We start from the raw sequence: 13,682 nt of genomic DNA on the forward strand, positions 1-13,682 counted from the left end.
AGGGGCTGGGACTGAAATATTAATTTTGTTGCTATTGCATAAACCCTGTGTTTCCTGGATAGATTAGACTCACTGGCAAAACGTGTTTTTTTTAAGAGAACACCAGTGAAGGCCAAGAAAATGACTGATGCATTTAAGGACTGACATTATTTTGAGAAGCACCATAAAAATGTTTTTTTGTAATCACTGAGAAACATGTGTACCCACAAATGAAGAGACAGAACATCATCATCATCGTTGTTTTCTGGACAATGATACCTGCCACATAAATACTGAATAATATATAAATACAGACCCTTATGTAAAAGTAGCTTAATACAACTAAAAGTCCTCTATTCAAACCAGACCAAAAGCAAAGTAAAAGTATTCATAATTTTAACTCATAACTTTATTCATTCTTTTTCATGAAGTTGAGTTAATGATTTATAGTTAAGTTATAACTGTAAATTATTTATTTTAGGATATATTACTTATTTTAGAGATTATAACTATTAATTATTTTAGGATTAAATCCATGCCTGTTTGTTTGTTGCCAGCACAATTACACAAAAAGTACCGAACCAATTTGCACTGAGCTTCCCAGAGGGATGGAGCACGGACCAGGGAAGAACACTTTCAGTTTAGAGGCAGGTCAGGATCTGGTCTATGTTGTTTGACATTGGCCTGGGTGGAGGTCTGCACTCTCTCAGTGCCCTTCTAGTTACTTAAGTTTTTAATTTACACTTGTGGAGAGTTCTACCTTATGTAATACACAACAGTGGAACACAGCTCATTATACTGAAGAAGAATTTGATTATTTAATTTATTCATTATATATATATATATATATATCTATGATATAGGTACTGGAAAAACACAGATAACTGTATCACTCAGTCCAACTGATGCATTGATGTCTAAACAGCATCTTAATGTTGCAACTCGTTGAGTTGAATCTAACTCTTCATATGTTGCTGTGAGGTTTAAGCTAACAAATATTTTAGAAGCAGATAAGTTTGTAAAAACCTGATCCAAAAAGTAACTGGTAACAACAGATTTTAGATAACTGTGGAGGAGAAAAACGCACAACAATCCTCTCTTAAATGTAGTCAAGCAGAAGTGTAAAGCAGCATAAAATAGACATAGTCAAGTAAAACACAGGTTCTTTAAATTTGACCTATTGTGAAGTGCTTAAGTAAATGTACTTACTTTTCACCACAGGATGGTATAAAGTAGACTCAGTTAAGATATAAGGAGAATTAAGTTAAAAGTGGATTGTACCATTTATTTTATTACCACACAAACATACAGTACAGGCAACACAGAGACAGTAACAGACACACTCTGCTCTTAAATTACTCTGCTACAAACATGACACTTGTGTGAAAACATTTCCTTTTAAACAGAAGCCAAAAATTCCTGGAAATAAAATAAATAACTAAAACGGACACGAGCATGACAGTGGTTTGATCCAAAACAGTTCAAGTCATTAAAATATTTTGGTAGCTCTTTTTAAAACTCAACGCCTCTTTTTTCATGCGACCGTTGATTATTAAAACACTGACTGTGAAAATGCTGCATGTCTTGATGTTTTCAGAGAAAATGAACATGTGAAGAGACTCTGCTGCTAAAATTTCACAGATTCATTAGATAAACATTATATATCACTGTTATATAGCTTTTCAATCTCATTAGTACCAGTTATATAACATTAATAGGTGATCTGGGTAAAAATGTCCACATAAGTTCACTTCATGATAGATAGGTGGGCAAAAAAATCAGCCTATTTTTATTCTATTTATAATTGTACTGGGGTACAAGAAATTATTAATTTATTTATTGTTTAAGTAGTTTTTAAGCAAGAATGCCAAAAAAATCCCTTTTCCAGCAACTCAAATGTGATTTTGTTTTTGTTTTTCTTTTGACATTTTCGATGATGTTAAATTCATTATCTTTAGGTTTTTGGGCTGTTGAATGAATATGAATATGTCAACCTGGGCTTACTGATTAAATGAAAAAATAATCATCAGATTAATTGATTAAAATAAGTGTTAGTTGCAGCCCTAAATTAGAATAATATTAGATGTGGATTATATCAAATTAAGAAACTAAAATCTATGAATCTCTAGTTCTGTATACTCAGTCCCTTTTCTAATTGCACAGTACCTCTAAAATGTATTTAAATTCTGGTTCATTGTCAAGTATGTGTGAAAATTGATGGTAAATAATTACAGTGGCACACAGCACTGTAGCTCAGCCAGCCGGGCTCTCAGGAAAGATCTGGAAGGCTGGAACATGAAGGAAGTGTGACGAGAGGCAAAAAGCAATAATGTCCATTTTCAACAATGAATTTGAACGTGACCTTACACCTAATTTAAGCAGAGTTGAAACACTCTTTAGTTGTACAAATAAATAGTCTAACAAGACCGAACCTAACATTTCTAAATCTAAATCTTCATAAGAAACTCTTAAAAAAATAATCTCCTAGTACCTGTTCTGTACGAATGGAAAACCCAGACATGCAACCCAACGCACTCCAGACGAAAACGGACTAAAGGTAACGTGTCACCAAGCCTCAGACAGTCTTTCTTGTTCTTGTCGCTTGCAGGATTCACAGTAGTGTGGGGCCCTTGGTGGTGTAGTTCATGGCAGGGAAGTGCCTGCTGTCTACATCCCAGTGGCCGATGGGCTGGGGGGAGGCAGGCGGGAGGCTGGGGTTCCAGTGGTTAATGTAGCTGGCCATGAGCAGAGTCAGCTCCAGTATCTGGGACAGGAGCAAACACAGGGCAGATCAGACTAGAGCAGGATTAATGGCTTTAACATTATAATACGATTGTGTTTCATTGGGTTCTTGGGAGCTGGAGACACAGTATCCTTCACAGAAGATGTGAAAACCTGAGGAACCCAACTGATCTGCGGTGAAGAATGAAGTCACCCTCACTGGCGTCACCTACAGTAGTAATATGACTCTGTTAAAGCTCCGCAGAGATCCTGCACATGAAATAAAACAAACAATCTGTTTTGTCCATTAGCTCTCAGCTGCATAAAAACAGGTGAACACGGGAAAGTCAGGGCTCACTGCTCCCTCCCTTATCTTTATGGCTCCCTCATAGCTCTTCAACACCTTCAACACTCAATCCAACCACCCGCATTTCCTTTAAGCCTCAACTGCTGATGCTTTAGATCATAGATTGTTAAGACATACCCACAAAGCCCTATCAGATGAACTCAAGTACTCCATCAACACCACCTGTCACCTTCAATATGTGCTCATTGGAATTGATTAGAAACTGGATGTTATTCAAGTCTATTAATTGTATAAAAGTGGATATTGTTACAGTTTATTCTGTCAGAGCTGAGCCTGGCTTGATGAAGTTTCCAGTTGTGTTTTTTCACATTAGTTGTCTACCCCACCGTCTTTCCACACACAGTCGTCTTCAGTGACGACCTCACACATGGAGCCAAAACAGACAAACCAGTCAGACTGAAGATGTGTGCAGGTGAACACAGGAGACGTACCTTTGGTTTAGCCATTGCGAAGACCAGCTTCTCCACGCTCTTCTTCCCCACCCCGGGCTCCCTCTGTTGGCTCGTGACCACCATGAAATCGTCACGGCAGCCACCAAAGGTGATCACAGACTGATAGGAGTATGTGACCAGCGTGTGCTGAAAACAAAAGCATTTGCCGGTGTGAAATGTTGCAGTAAAGCGAACATAAACGGGAAGAAAGTTCAGATTTTAATGCTGATCTCAGAATAGAGCTTGAAATTCATCTGGGAAATCATGTTGGTTTCTGCTTTTTTTGAGGGGCAAATTGAGTGTGAAGAAGCGTGACATAATTCCCAGCAACTTATTGTGATTTCTTTCTTTTCCTCTGACTTTCTGGGAGCACATGAGCCACGCTGCCTGCCAGACCAAAACTGAAACGAATCAGCATGGGCTGCTGAAAATTACAGAGCTCACTTTAACATCGTTTACATGTTGGAACTTCTATCTGTCAGGGTCAAGAATGTCAAAAAAGGCTGGTTATTTTATTTTCCTGTGGATTTCTGGTGTTTCAAACACCACAGAATAAAAATCATTCTAGACCAGTGGGCCAACAAAACTTTAAAGCTGTGGCTCATCCAAACCAGCACAGCAGCAGCCGTAAAAAGGAGTCTCACTTTCTGAAACTAAAGCTGAAGGAAAAATCAGAACAGAGCTTCTAAAATGTTCTAAATAAATGTTATTTCATTTATAAATGTCATTTTCTTTTTAAAATATTTTATTCAACAACATATGACAGATATTGTCACTGTTGATGCAGGTTTTTTGCTCTACAGTTTGAAACTCACCATTGCATAGTCCAGCACACACAGTCCATCCTCGTTGACTGCCAGCCACACTTGGCTCTGCTCTACAGGAGAGGGGGGGACAGGCTGTGGAGAGAGGAAACAGTGGTTTGTGTTACAGGTGTAAGTCACAGCAGCAAGCACCACATCTTCCTCTCTGGGTCTCTAACGGGTCCCCCCTGTCTTTACAAGCATGACAGATGACGATGTTAGAGTTCTTCTTACATTTGATGATGATTTAGTGTGAAGAGCACATGCTTGTTTTCATAGGTTTGTAAAAGAGGAATGTCACACAGAGAACAACATTCAACAAATAACAATGAGAGAAATAGACTCTATAAACTTTTTTTTTTACCTTGGCACTGAAGAGCTTGGCTCCAAACAGGGGCCATTTCCGAGCCACAGTCAGGTATATTCTCACACACTCGGATGCACTGCACCCACGTAGCATAGACCACTTAGTGGTCAGACGCTCAGTAAGGTCTCTGGGAGAAGAAAAGAAACATTGGTGGGTTTAAATATCATTTATATCTGTATCATTGAAGGTGAATTCATAACAAAAACAACCTACAGAATCGAGGTCTGATCTGGTTTTCTCTGACATACACGTGGACGACCACCACTTTGTTTTCGTAAACAAATGTGTATGAGGACGTCAGGTTCTCAGGTTCTAGATAAGAAAATGCAGAGTGATGCATTTGTAATTTGGACAGCAGTGGTGGTTTGTTTTACCTGAGCTGCTCTGAGCTGCAGTCCTGTTTGTAGCGTTTGGGGTAGAAGCGCTCCAAGGCCTGCAGGAGAATAAGCTGAGATTTAGGCTGAGGAGAGCTGGTAGGAGAGGAGGCAGCCGGTCGCTCAAGATCACCGTGTTCAACCTGGAAGAAGAAAACAGAGGAAGAGAGCTCGTCAGACAGAGAAAGCTGGTTTTGTCCAATAAAGTCTTTGTCCAATAAATTTGATTTCAGCATGTATATAGAAAACCTTTATATGCATCTCAACCTGATCTTTACAGACCTGTGCCATGAGGGCAGCCACCTCCAGAGCCAGCTCTTTGTTCACAGGGAAGTGGCCTTGATGAACTTCATCATTCACCTGGTATGCCAGCAGGAGGCGCTCTCGCTCTGTCTCCCCTTTCACCTGAGACCTGAAACACAGTCTGAGCATGCCCAAAAAAAAAAGAAAAGACAAGAAAAAGTTGTTGTGAGACTTGTTTTCCTGGTAAAAGGCTGGAATTATGCACACTTCACTTCATTTCCAAGATGCAGGAAATCTAACCCCAGTGAAAACGGCAGATAACACATATCACATCACCGGCTTTCATTGTGTGGTCTGTGTTTCCTTGGACAGATGTTTATGACCACATAATAGAAGATGCCATGGTAATGTGTGCTTTATTTGTGTGTGAACCTGTTTGTGTCTTGAAAAGCCCAGCTCTGACAATAGAAATCCTACCTGCTCTTGTATGTTAGTCGAACAATCCGTGTCCCCTCGTTTTTCCCAGGGTGCAGCTCCTTCAGGGCCTGTTCCCACTTCGAAATGACATCACAGATCTGACAAAAGGCAAACGAGTCAGACTCAGGTCAGACATATGGAAGCTTCTAGCTTATCTCAGGCTCTGTCTGACAGAAATGTGAGCTGTAATGTGTACTGTATGAGTCATGAATGTAGTCCACTCGCTGTCTTTTATGGGCTGGTTAGACCTGATGGAACAGTTTCAGTAACCGTAATGAAAACAAAATGGAAGTACCACAGTTTGGACAGCCCCAATTTGTCAAAACAGTCCTGAACTACTCACTACTGATCCTCTAAATTATTAGGTAACATGAGACTAATGATTTGGCAGGATGCACCACAGAGAGCCAGAAGCCTCAGTGGCGTGTGGAGGGTTTCTTCCATCCACTTATGTTCGGTGACCCACAGTCCTACCTTGGCAGACGGCTGCAGGCAGTGCTCCAGGTCTTTGCCAGATGGATCATCAGTGAAGAGGGCAAACCCAGACAGCTGAGGCTTCCTCATGCCAATCCTCTGGTTCAGTGTGTTGAGGAACTCTTCAACTGTGGTGGAGCCATCGAAACCCACCACCTACAGCACGCCAGAAAACAGAGGACACACGGTGAGGATATCGTACAGCGGCAGAACCACAGTCGTTTCAGAGCCTGCAGGTCTACTCTAACCTGTGCCAGTGATAAGGAAAGTTACAGTTGTGGACTAGCTGTTGGGGCAAAAGTTGTCTCATGTTATTATTAACCACCATGTTTAGTGTTTTGGCATCTGATTCGTCAGTCAGTCTCGGATCTTTTATCAGGGGATTTGTGGCGACACATTCCTTTCAATGCAACAGCTTCTTTGAACACTGTATTATTTTCAGTCCACAACAAGACGAGACAAGATGAGACAGGTGACACACCTTTGGTAAGTAGTAGTATAATTGCGGATAGGTATTACCTGATAGGTGTTGTTCATGAAGTGGACTGGGATGCTGAAAGGCAGTGAATGGTGGTAGGGGTTCCTCAGCAGGATGGAGACGATCTCCATACGTGAAGGTTTGGCCTCCCGCTCTCCGTTCTGCAGCGTTCGCTCCACAGACCTCTGACAGTACACTGCGTACTTCCCCACCTCACTCCTGTGTGGGAAAGTGAGACGGAGGTGTAAACAATGCACTGAAAACTGAACTCAGAGCAGGTTTTCGTTTTTCTGGTTAACTGTAAGGGTTGAGTTAGTTCACCTTGGGTCAGCGTTGCGTTGCAGGTACTGTCTCAGGTACCAGAGGAAATGTTGTTGAGGAAGGAAGAGAGCCACGCACAGAGACAACAGCTGCCAGCACTACAGGAGGAGAAATACTTTAAGTTACAACTCAGAGGCTCTTTCATCACCTCTTTCACCCTTCATCTGTATCTGCCCTGTCCCCAGCGTGCACCAGTCTGACCTGCGTGAGGGAGTAGTTGTGTGGCGTCCGGTGGTTGGTCTGCTTGATGAGCTGACAGTACATTTCATTCTGCAGCTCTGGGTGGGTCAGGCACACTTGCAAAGCGTTCTGGGCCAGCGAGGTGTGGTAATCGATAGACGGAGACTCAACCAGCACGTTGATGAAGAGCTGACAGGACTACAGAGAATGAAAAAAATCAATTTACCTCAACTACCAGCAGGTGGAGGCAAACAGTGACATACACCAGAAACTCCAAACTCTGGAGTCAGTAGCAAAATAAACAAATAGAGCACTGGGTGATGATAAGATTCAGGTCAGATTAAAAGCAACACAGATATCCTGGTGTGAGGTCAGAACTTCATTGTTTGTTCTCATTCGCTGCGACGGTTGAAGACAAAGAAACAATTGAACAGTTTTCATCAGTGGTGTCAGATTCATTAATAATTCAAAGACATGAAGAAGAACATAGACTTGAAAAGCATGTCACCTCCATTCACTCTTTCTCTTTGTGTGTGTTTGGGACGGGTTTTTAAGGCTGGCTGCTCAAAGAGAGAGCCGATCCATTCACCCTTCAATCCTACAGGCCCACTGTAGCTGATGGGGCTGTGAAGCGAGAGTCGGGCAGGGTGGGGGGCGCCTGGGTGGGCGCACCGAGAGCCACAGAGTTGAAAAGAGAGGGAGAAGGATCTGCCATCTTTCTACAAGGTCCCTGATCTGCTCTGATCCCATTTCTCCTCCCCCATCCTGTGGCTTCCATATCCATTGCTGCCACTCTCTGAGAGCCCTGACCTCCCATGTCTCCTCTTAAAAGAGGGCGCCTTTCACACTGGCTGTAAACCAGAGGAACGGTTAGCCTCAATCAGAGCAGATAATCAAGGCCATTATCTCTCTTCCACACTTTTTATGAGCTGGGGCCCTCGTCCTCGAGCCTTTGATCTGGTTTAGAGGCAGGAGGGAAGAGAAGAAGAGGGCCACGGAGCGCATCCAGGAGCAGGAGGGGATAAAAGGAGGGCTGCGGTGGGGACAAACTGGAGTAGGATGGATGACGTCTTAAACAGACCCTCGCGGCGAGAGAGGCAGCCAGAAAAGCACAGAGGGATTTGGAGAAAAGGATGAAAGGAAATGGAGAATCAAAAGTAAGTGGGATGGAACAAAAGAGACAGAGAGAGGGCGAGAGGTGGAGGGACTGACCTTGAAAAGCTTGAGAGCTTCTGTCTGCAGAGCTTCAGAGGGCAGAGTGGTGAGAGGCGAGCGCAGACCCTCCTTACAAAAGCTCAATGCCTCGCTCCTCCACAAGGCAGATTCTGGGAAAGAAGAAGCACACACACACACATATATATATATATATAAACCCAGACAAACACATGCACACACAGAAACATAAAGATTGAGTTTCAAAGTTGTGATGACTCAACAGCTGACAGAAATTCACACACTGCTCCAGCCATAAACACTGTCTGCAGCCGTCAGACACAGAGGGTCAAAATAACACATAGCCTGCTACTGAGGAAGTCTGTATCCACTAATAGAGACTATTAATAGAGACAACAGAAATATGCGATCAAATGTTTCTCCGTTTTTCTACCTGTAACCTGTAAGAAGCATGAGTTACTCTTTAAAAATTCTCTTTCATATTTCAAGCAGAAAGTTAAAAATAAAAATGAAATAAAAAAAACAAAAATTCTGCTTCACCCAATCCAGTATGGTATACGTGGCATTTTAAAAATAGGACATGTTTTGCAGTGCTCTGCTCTGGATTTGAATAAAATGATTATAGTAACCAGCACAAGCTCCTGGTCTGTGGACTAAAAAAGGTTGGCTTTGTAATGTAATTAGGTATTTATAGTTACATCTAATTTACTTAAGAAAGCAAAGGAGGATGTTAGAAATAACCATGGCACATCATTTTACTGCTACGCACAAACGAAATTCAAACTCAAGTCTCTTCCTATGATAAACCAGGCTCATCATATTTTTTTATACATCAAAAAAATAATACACTCATGACCTGATAGGCACACAGGTTTAAGATACTGACTACGTAACTGTAACATCTCTGTTCTGAGCCCGGCCAGAGACCTTTGTTCCCCTGATCTCCTGTCAGCTCAAAGCCAAAAATATGAAACAACAAATCAGTGAGTTCCTCTGAGGCTTTTCTGTAGGAGATAGATTTCTCACCTGGGTCTCCCTCTGCATCAAGCAGTTGACCAATCAGCTGCTCGTACTCTGTGCCCACTTTGAAGGTTGCACTGCTGCCGGCTGCCACAGTCAGGTGATACAGCCACGTGTCCTGAGGGGAATAAAAACATACTCATATACACAATATACAGAGAGCAAAAAATAATACAGCTCCTCTTGGTGAATAACAGCTCAACATTTATGAAGACATTTCCTGCTCCTGTACCTTCTCCTGCTTGGTGCCAATCAGCAGGTATGTCGGGCTCTGGTCTCTGGGCTGGACCACTAAGGTGCAGTGGGAGGAGAGGAAACCTCGACTGCCTGCTTCGTAGTCCTCATCTGAATCACAGGAGCGATCCACCTCCTGTACCGATGCCTCCCGGATCTGCAGCTGGCCCAGAGGCAGCTGAAACAGAGCAAAAAATTCTGGGAATATCAATACCAATAAATTTAAGTGTTGAATTAAAAGAACATGTTAAACTGACATCCAATTTTATTTTTCTAAGAAACAGATGTAAGCACCTCCTTCATTTGTCAAGTCTGTTATTCTGCACAGATTATAACAACCGCTGAGGAGCGTGTACTTCAAAAGCAATTTTTGCCAACAAAACACAAAATCAAAAGCAGTGACTGCATGGTAAGTGTAGGGAGAGGCTTGTTTTGTCAACCTTGTCCTCCTGGTTGCGATAGTAGTAGAAGACTTTTCCAACCAAAGAACACCACACCAGCTTCGAGTGACCGTGTTTGACCTGTAACAGAAAGACAACAGCAGAAAGAAGTTTGAGAAACGTTCCAGGGCAATTTCCAAGATTATTTGTCCAAACAGCAGTAATATGAGACCGTGTGTGTGTTTGTGTGTGTGTGTGTGTGCGCGTGTGTGTGTTCTTTGAAACCAGAAAACTTTTTAAACAGCTTGACAGATGTGAGTCAGGGAATTTCTGATTTCTACATCTGACCAGCAGATGTCCCAGGAGTGTGCAGGCAGCGTGGGTGTGCGAATCATTTGAGAGCAACTTCAGCGACTTCAGCAACAGTTTCAACAGTTCAAACCTTTTTTTTTCCAAAGCAAAGTAACAACTGATTCCAAATGAAAACAGTTCTTCCACCTCTGCTGCTTTCGACTTTGTTTTCAACAGGAATGCAGTTGCAGATGATAATTATAAATCTGAAGCTGGCTTCTTTTGGAGAGTATAAACACAGTGATGGTGTCACTGGAGCATGCCTCCAACATGAAGACAGCTGTGCATCCCTTAACCCCGGGGGTCAGCGGGGTTAACTGTGCTGAGAGGCACAACAGCCCCTGTCTGAACTGAGATCACGTCATAACCAGCAGATCAAAGACAAATCACAGGAAGAGGGTTGAGGGTTGGGGGGGGGTTGGTGAGAGGACGTGGGCTCCATCATCTCAGCTTGAGGCTGTCAGTCATCTGTCAGAGAGCCATCACACACACCCGTCAGATGTTAAAGTGTCTTAACTCTACCAGCAGACAGGCCTCAGCCAAGGAAAGGCAGGAAGGGAGCCAGAGGTAGGGGGTGGGTGGGGAGGGGAGACTCTGTAGCATTCCAGCGGCTCTGGTCTCACAGCCGTGTCCCAACGTGAAGACGGTTTTCAAGAATCTGCCTTAAGAGTGCTCTGTCAAAGCCTCCCCACCCCAGTGACAGACACTCCTATATCTGTCTGAAAGAGGACGTTAATCCTGAAAATGAGTTATTTCTGGCATCCTCTCTGGGGAGAGAGCCTGCCCAACCATACCCCTCACAGCTATGGAGCGGAACTAGAGCAGGGAAATTATGGAAATAATATAAAAATTAAATTTTTTTTTTAAAAAAGTCGACACCAACCAAATAAATTTAACCACATTACAAACACAGACACATCATCTTTTAAAACTGGCCTGTGTGATTTTAGATCTCCTAGACAATGTTAAATTATTTAATTTATTATTTTATCTCATTTATCTTATTTACTGTATAATTGCTGTGTAACAGCTGTATGTTGAATATGAAGCTACAGCCTGCGGCTTAGATGAGCTTATTTTAGCATAAAGACTGGAAACAGAAGAAACTAGTCTGATCCTGTCCAAAGGAAATTAAACCTCTAAAGCTCACCAAGTTTTATCTAGTTTCTTTTCATCTTCCCACCTAATTCTCAGAAAGATGGATACGTTTAAACACAAATCACAACTTCTGGCTCCTGACCTTCGTAAGCCACCCTCTCACGGTGGGCTTGGCAGTGGTCTCCACGGTAACTGGGCTGCTGGCCTGGACTTTGAGTATGTTTTGCAGGACCCTGATCCACTCCTCCAGGATGTTGGGTGAATCGGCGGTCAGGTAGAAGGTCTTCTTCTCTGTAATCAACTGATTAGAGGAAAAGGCAGAAATATGGGAGAAATGCTAAGCCAAGCCGAGTGAGATAGCATCATCATGTCAGAGGAGATCAGAATCAGCCTCCGAAAAGCCAGGAAAACATTCCAGTCCAACACTACACCTGATGTCATCTTAAGCTGCTTCTCTGGTATGCAGCAGTAAAGCTCGGCTGTGATGCTGAGCTATAATAAGAGTGCTGCTGCGTGTGTAGTAGCACGTGCACTCTCGCAGCTGTCTTCTTTTAAGAACACTCGAGGTAGACTTTTCAAAGTGTAGATATAAAAACTGAACTACCACAGCCTGGAGAAGAAAGTAGTCACAATGTGCAGTGTAATTTATACATAGTTGTAATTTATACAGCTCGTATGTTTTCCCACTTACTTGAAATGTCTGTGCACCTTCTCCTCGTACTATACGGCAGGACGAGTTCAGCTCAATCTGGCCCTGAGGTTTCCTGATCACGTCACTCTGAAAACACATTTACACACAAAAAAGTCTTTATTTCTGCCCAAAACTACACAAAAATCCCATCAGGAATGTACCTGCAGCGATTAGAGATGCATTAATCTACATCTTTAGGTGTTGAGAACGTAGTGGTGCCTTTACTTCAGCTAACCTGCACCTCAACACTTTCAATTTACAAATATTCCTGCAATGTTTTCTGTGCAGGCAGCAAAACCTTAGAAGGAAGCAGGCAGGCAGACTCGCAGCGAGACACACTCACAGGAGATTTGTAGTAGAGGATCTCTCCATTCCTCAGGATGAACCAGCGACGCTTCCAGGCTTTCACCTGACTGCCCATCTTCAGCAAGTACCCAGACTTCTCCAGCATCTCCTACAGACACAAAGAGCACAGATTACTGCCAGGCACTGTTCAATAAGTACAAAATAACTGCTTAACACAGAAACAGATGCAGAACTATAGCAACATTATCGTACCTGTGAGTAATATCATAATTCTATGTAGCTTTACCGATATATTACTGAATATTTAAGACTAGTCTGACTGTATTTGACCATCTCTGATTTCTTTATCATTTAGATTTTGCATCTTGTCAGTAGAGGTGTTTGTGTTTAAATTACTGTCTGTGGACAAAGGGATTCCAGAGTAGCACACAGCCCAAACAGAACTTCACTCACAGGCCCGGTGCTTTCACAGGAGTAGGAGGAGGTCCGCTGGAGTTTATGCTCTGGTTCTGAGTAATCACTGTCCAGGGAGTAGGCATCAGGAGGAATGGCATAGTCACTCTCAGAGCTTATGGAGGACATGGACACACCTGGATGGGTGAAAATATTAAGTTTCTCTTTGCTCAATGGAAGTTTGATTTGTGTGTATTGTATTCTCTTCGATTCTATTCTACCTTTATGTTGAGCAGAAAATATAATTTTGTTGGGTGACAGAGTTCAAGATTGACTTTCTTAGAGGACATTTTAACTTAAAGTAAAAATATTGTTGCTGTTCACTGATAACAATGCATCTATGAGTTTTCTTATGTTTATGATGTTATATATTTTGCATACATAGGAATATTAAAAAGAAGAGTCCAAGAGGATTCCTATCTTTAGTAAAAAGCACAATTCCTAAAAGGTTGACATTTTCGAGGTACATGGTTTAACTGGCTGGCTGAATTAGCTACACAATGTCTCACCTCTCTTGACGGCACGTGGGCTCCCAGGGACACTGCCCTTCCTGTCCGGGCTCAGGATGGAGGTCCGTAAACTGGCCAGAGAGCTGCTGTCATCCTCTGACCCAGAGTCATCGTCAGGTAGAGGTACACTGCTTATCTGAGTGGCTTTCTGAAACAATTGAAAGAGTCCGGTCAACACGAGCTCATGTCATTTCAGTACATATGAAAACTGCTCTGAAGTGGCTGACAAGCTGCATCAAAAGAAAAGCACAG

General features: G+C 42.5%; 1 protein-coding gene across 1 annotated transcript in view; it reads right to left on the reverse strand.

Moving 5' to 3' along the window:
* Positions 1 to 1,250: 1,250 nt before the first annotated feature.
* Positions 1,251 to 13,682, reverse strand: part of plekhh1 (pleckstrin homology domain containing, family H (with MyTH4 domain) member 1) — a 32,034-nt gene continuing 19,602 nt past the window's right edge. Inside the window, exons 11-30 of the mRNA XM_071498498.1 lie at positions 13,431 to 13,578; positions 12,922 to 13,058; positions 12,506 to 12,616; positions 12,163 to 12,249; positions 11,614 to 11,772; positions 10,083 to 10,163; positions 9,641 to 9,820; positions 9,415 to 9,526; positions 8,428 to 8,540; positions 7,237 to 7,413; positions 7,036 to 7,133; positions 6,756 to 6,933; positions 6,237 to 6,392; positions 5,763 to 5,860; positions 5,325 to 5,466; positions 5,043 to 5,185; positions 4,666 to 4,795; positions 4,314 to 4,397; positions 3,499 to 3,645; positions 1,251 to 2,743 (exon numbers count right to left, since the gene is read on the reverse strand). Of these exons, the coding sequence (XP_071354599.1) occupies positions 2,591 to 2,743; positions 3,499 to 3,645; positions 4,314 to 4,397; positions 4,666 to 4,795; positions 5,043 to 5,185; positions 5,325 to 5,466; positions 5,763 to 5,860; positions 6,237 to 6,392; positions 6,756 to 6,933; positions 7,036 to 7,133; positions 7,237 to 7,413; positions 8,428 to 8,540; positions 9,415 to 9,526; positions 9,641 to 9,820; positions 10,083 to 10,163; positions 11,614 to 11,772; positions 12,163 to 12,249; positions 12,506 to 12,616; positions 12,922 to 13,058; positions 13,431 to 13,578 (2,634 nt within the window). The 3' untranslated portion in view covers positions 1,251 to 2,590. The remainder of the gene's footprint in view (positions 2,744 to 3,498; positions 3,646 to 4,313; positions 4,398 to 4,665; positions 4,796 to 5,042; positions 5,186 to 5,324; positions 5,467 to 5,762; positions 5,861 to 6,236; positions 6,393 to 6,755; positions 6,934 to 7,035; positions 7,134 to 7,236; positions 7,414 to 8,427; positions 8,541 to 9,414; positions 9,527 to 9,640; positions 9,821 to 10,082; positions 10,164 to 11,613; positions 11,773 to 12,162; positions 12,250 to 12,505; positions 12,617 to 12,921; positions 13,059 to 13,430; positions 13,579 to 13,682) is intronic.

This window comes from Trachinotus anak, unplaced genomic scaffold (assembly GCF_046630095.1).
Source record: "Trachinotus anak isolate AG129_WGS33_773 ecotype Australia unplaced genomic scaffold, CSIRO_AGI_Tana_v1 ptg000015l, whole genome shotgun sequence".
Taxonomy (NCBI): Eukaryota; Metazoa; Chordata; class Actinopteri; order Carangiformes; family Carangidae; genus Trachinotus; species Trachinotus anak.